This window comes from Orycteropus afer, unplaced genomic scaffold (assembly GCF_000298275.1).
Source record: "Orycteropus afer afer isolate SDZICR_OR568_19922 unplaced genomic scaffold, OryAfe1.0 scaffold00167, whole genome shotgun sequence".
NCBI classification, from domain to species: Eukaryota; Metazoa; Chordata; class Mammalia; order Tubulidentata; family Orycteropodidae; genus Orycteropus; species Orycteropus afer.
The window spans coordinates 2,477,244-2,482,754 of NW_006921754.1; the positions used below are offsets into that span (position 1 = coordinate 2,477,244).

The 5,511-nt window shown below is 38.5% G+C and overlaps 1 protein-coding gene across 1 annotated transcript in view; it reads left to right on the forward strand.

The window, feature by feature from the left end:
• The window catches only part of NCOA7 (nuclear receptor coactivator 7), a 129,068-nt gene that overhangs the window by 53,932 nt on the left and 69,625 nt on the right, over positions 1 to 5,511 (forward strand). Inside the window, exons 3-4 of the mRNA XM_007946605.2 lie at positions 3,335 to 3,372; positions 4,216 to 4,323. Coding sequence (XP_007944796.2) covers positions 3,335 to 3,372; positions 4,216 to 4,323 — 146 coding nt within the window. The remainder of the gene's footprint in view (positions 1 to 3,334; positions 3,373 to 4,215; positions 4,324 to 5,511) is intronic.

Below are 5,511 nucleotides of genomic sequence, written 5' to 3' on the forward strand. Positions count from 1 at the left end.
TGTTTCTCTGTGACACATCTTGCCTCTTACCTGCATACCTCTTGTGTACCTTCATTAAATAATGAAGCTTAAGACCTGGTGTAGATAATTTCTTTGCCTCTGTACTTTCTCATAGCAATCTCAAATACATCTATGAATGGAATTACCTTTCATATGCCAGTTTTAGGTCTCTGTGCCAGACTTCTCTTCTGAATTACAGAACACAGATTCAGCTGCATACTCAACATATCCATTGGTACCTCCATGCTTGCTTGGTCCTTTACAAGAAGCAGTGGCCCCTTCATCTACATATGCAAGCCAGATCCTTTATCTCTGACATCTTCCCCTTACTCTCCATATTCATTCCTACTTCTTATGACCATCCTACATGTCTACACCATGTTCCTTCATTTTACTTCCTCTTAGAATGATGTTCCTTTATATAATTTATCTCAGCTTAACAAGATTGGTTCATTCAGTGTCACTGTTATTTTAGTATCTGTCTCGTGCCCTAATTCATATGTCCGAGGAGAGAGAGGCCTTTTTGTTCACCATTGTGTTCCCGGCACCTGGCAGAGTGTAGCCATACACTATTGTTGTATCAGTAGATGAATGATACTATGCATGTGTCTCTTTTACTCTCACACTGCATGCCATGTGCTCACTTCCCTCACTGCTCGATGAGCTCCTGGGGGCCAAGAGCTGTATCTTATTTACCCCAGGCCTGGTGCGATGTGGGCCCTCCATCATAGATCTGTTTTAATTCACTATGAAATAACATTGCCACAGTGTGTTCTCTTCAACGTCCAGGAAGAAATCAAGTGCCCTTGCCATCACCTAGTTGTGTTTCCCTAATGTCAGTTTGTTTTATATTTGTTGTTATTATGCCACGCCAGACCCTTATAAGGTAAGCAGCAAGACTTGATCCCTCAGTAATATTTCTTTTGAAATAGTAAACCTTCTCCAAGCCTCTGTGGAGTTATACTGAAGAGCCTGGGCCTAGGGATTCCATGCTCAGTTCTCTGTGAATATCTATAGGCATCATTTTGTGGTGGTTTACAGGCTCAATCATTTTCAGATAGGATTGGGGGTGATTATATCTCACATTACTACTATCTCTCACATTACTACTATCTGAAATGAGTTGTTGATGCCTGTAACACTAGGACAGTACCTTACCCCATAGTAGGCACTCATAGTTGTCAGATTAAATTATTTATCCATGATAGCAGTATTAGTTCTAAAACCATAATTCTTAAGACCCTGTGTATGACAAGCAGTCATTCACAAGCCCCTTCAAAGAAATGAGAAGTGCTGTTTGCTAGTTGTCACTTCATATAGTATATACTAAAGAATGCAGTAAAAGTGATAACCGGACCCCAGATTAATTGATAAATATGAACAAATGATCAAATTAGTAATGTAGATATGCTTCCTTATTTGATTTATATGTTACAGACACTAGTTTTACTTGGCAAGTTATTTTGTGTACTTGTCATTGGAAAGAAAAAATGACATTTGGAAATCCAAACTAGTGCTTGCCAGATTGCTCATACTGCTCTGAAGCTGTGGATATTCAAGCATTTTAGTTTAATCACAGACATTTAGTGATTCCAGCATTTGTGTCAGGGTCTGTGGCCTAATTCTATATGTATGTCTTACCCTTCTATAATAACTCCAGATTGTTACATTTTTTCTCCTTTCCTGCCCTCTCCATGCACACAGTACCCTACAGAGGCTTCCCTCATTAAAAATATGCAATAAATTTATTGATCACTGACCATGAAATAAGTGCCATGAAGCAGATACTACAAGTAGTTATATTTGTTGGGTGAAGAAACTGAGACACCAAGAAGTTAAGCATCAGTCTTACAACTAGCAAATGGCAGACCCAGAATTCAGATCCACCAGCCTGATTCCAGAATCTGTACTCTGTGTCTTACACTAACTCGAAACCCTGAAAACCTCTGGGCTTGAATATATTATGTAAATACATACCTTAAAAACCTCACTGCCCTCAAGTCGGTCCCAACTCACAGTGACCCGTCCTTGGGTTTCCGAGGCAGTATCTCTACGGAAGTGATATGTAATACTGAAAAAATACATGTTAAACTTTGTTTCTGTTAGAGATGATACTGCTCAGGGTAGGGATAGATGCATATATTGTTTACTTAAATTTTCAGTGATTTAAAAATATATCTCTAGACAGGCTTTGAAGCTGCTTAAGTGGTACCTGTAGTGTAACCAGTTGCTATGGAATCCACTCTGACTCATGGTGACCTCGTTGCGTCAGAGTAGAACTGTGCTCCGCTGGACTTCCAGTGGCTGATTTTACAGAAGTAGGTTGCCAGGACTTTGTTTTCAGGTGCCTCTGGGTAGACTTGAACCTGCAGCCTATTGATTACCAGCTCACTGCATTAAACAATTGCATCATCCAAGGACTGCATCTGTAATTATTAAAAAGCATAACAAAACAAAAAATCGTGTTGCTGTCAAGTTGAATCCGACTCCTGGCGACCCCATGTGTTACAGGGTAGAACTGCTCCATAGGGTTTTCTTGGCTGTCATCTTTAAGGAAGCAAATTGCCAGGACTTTCTTCTGTAGTGCTTCTGGGTGGGTTTGAAACTCCAATCTTTAGGCTTGTAGTCAAGTGCAAACTGTTTGCACCACCCAGGGACCTCTGCTCTGATGGCTATGTATCATTATTTGAGACAGTTCAACTAGTTGCTGCATTTAGTTCTGCTTCTGTGTCTCTGCCTTCTCCCCAGGAGGTTCACATCCTCCTGCAGCCTCCCATATCTCCACCTTAATCAAGGTTCACTTAGTGGAGTCATTTCCACTTACAGGGACAGCCACCAGTCTTGACCTAGGACTGTAGATAAGAACTTCTGGGTTTTTTTTGTTTTTTTTTTTAAATTGTGATTTAGGTTAAAGTGTACAGAGCAAATTAATCTTTCATACAGAAGTTCACATAGGCTTTGTCTCATGACATTGACTGCAATCTCACACAATGTAACTGCTCTCATCTCACTTCCTCCGTATAGCCACCTCTTCCTTGTGTCCTTCCCTCCATGCACTCCTGCCCCCCAAGCAGACCGCCCTTCTATTCTCCCATGATTGAGCTCTCCAAGGAGTATATCTACCTATTGTAAATGGTCAGCTCATGCCTGTCTTTTGTTTGAGTGGAACCCACAAGAGTGGGTTCAATTCTAGACCTGAAGGGCAGCTAGGAGCCATAGTCTCAGGGGTTCCACTGGGCTCTATCAGACCAGCAAACCTGGCCCCTTTATTATTATTATTATTTATTTTTAGGATTTTGAGTTTTGTTCCACATTGTTCCCCCTCTCTATCCAGGATGTCCTACAGAGATCCCTCTAGATGATAACTTGTTGGTAACATGTACCACAGTGGCCTACTGCTAGCAAGGTCTGTCTGATGCCCCTGGAGGGGGAGTCCATCCTGGATTATTGATATGACCACAGGCAGCAGACTTCTTTCTAAGTGGAGCTTTTTGATTGTGGAGTTTCTCGTATTCTTACTGCCGCCTTTTTTCTTCTCCTCCCTTTATTATAGAGAGAGGAAAAGTGTATAACTGGTATGCATTAGCATACGCTTTATAGATTTAGAGAGTAACACTAAATTTGGCTGGCCATGAGAAATTGTCATTTTAATGAGTGAACAGTTATTGGTAACTAATCTGAATTTCTGTCAAATTTCCCTGCCTTCTGCAGTATGCGTCCCTCAAGTGCCTTCCATGTGTCAGGAAAGGGCCCTCCATGTGAGGATAATGGCCCTGAGCAGGCCTCAGTCCAGGAGCTTATTGGTCAGTGAAGGGACACTCAAGTAGACAAACAATTGAAATAGAGAAATTAACCCACTTATCCTATTGGCTATGTGTTTGCTTCTTTTTCTCATGGTTTTTTTTTTTTTTTTTTTTCTGACTTTTTTTTTTAATACCTCATGGACATCTACTCCATGTTCCTAAGTTGTGCCAAAGAAAATTTAGAAATATGTGACTGGACAGTGAAATGTGAAGATGAATAAGACCAGACATGAATTACATTTAAGAATTTGCATGGCTTTCTTGAAAATAGAAAACATACTCTCTTTCATAGAATGTCTGGATGAAACTCTTTTTTCATTCACTCATATTGTAAATAGCTTAATAGTCTATTAATTCTGGCAAAAAGATTTTTTTTTTTCTTTATGTAATGAATCTTGTTTGATTATTCTAGGCTGGAAGCCAGGACACTCTAAACTCCATAGCACTGAAGTTTAACATCACGCCCAATAAATTAGTAGAACTGAATAAACTTTTCACTCATACCATTGTTCCGGGACAGGTAATTATTTTCTTGTTCAATATGACTTTAGAGATTCTGCATTTATTTACTTATTTTTTGCCATTTTAATGTCTCACTATTAATATCACAAGATTATCATTAATGATAGCATGTATTAGTTTAATCTTTTCTCTCCTCTATATCCAAGTATATTGAAAATTGAGCTATTCAGAGATGAATGCTTTGCAAGTGATTAATAGAAATTATGATAATGATTGCTACTTTGTGTAGTAGGTGTTTCCTAGGGCATCAAGAAGAATTTAAATTAATGTGGTTTTTTTTCCTGTCGAATGTAGAATGTTTAATTTAGAATTTTAAGTTTTAATTTAACCCACTCCTGGAATATATTGTGGTCATTGTTTATTTTAAATTATGCAGACTCTATCTTTTTTGTCTTGATTTGGTACTGTGGTACCAGGTTGAAAAAAGAGTGACCAACAAAAGACTACACACAATTTTTTTTCTAGGCTTTTAGTATTTTGTTAAACTAAATGAAATAGAATGTATAGATGATTTTGCCACTCTAGATTAATCCAGCAACCTTTTTTAGTACTTTCTATGTGATAAGACATTATTTTTTTCCCTTTTTAAAATTTTGTTGTTATTGAGAATATATATAACAAAGCATAGTTCAGCTGTTTCTATGTGTACAATTTAGTGACATTTATCAGATTCTTTGACTTGTGCCTCCATTCTCATTCTCCTGTTCTGAGTTATTCCTCTTTTATATCAACATAAACTCACTGCCCTATGAGGTTCTTATCTAACCTTTTAAGTTGGTGTTATTTTTTTAATTTCATATGGATAGTTCTTAATAGTGCATAATGCTTAAGGCAGACAGTTTCTTTTTCTTTTCTTTTGTTTTTTTAATTGTGATTTGGGTGAAGATTTACAGAGCAAATTCACTTTCCATACAGCAGTTCATGTATACTCTGTCTCATGTCACTGACCACAGTTTACTACAATGTAACAGCTCCCCTCCCACTTCCTCCCCATAGTTACCTCTTCCCAGTGTCCATCCCTCCATATACTCCTGTCCCCTGATCTGTCTCCCTGTGCATAAGCAGCCCTTCTTTCTCCCATGATTGTTCTCTTCAAGGAGTGTATCTACCTGAGGTAAATGTTCAACTCATATGCCTGTATTTTGTTTGGCTAGAAACCACAGGTGTGGGTTCAATTCCAGACCTG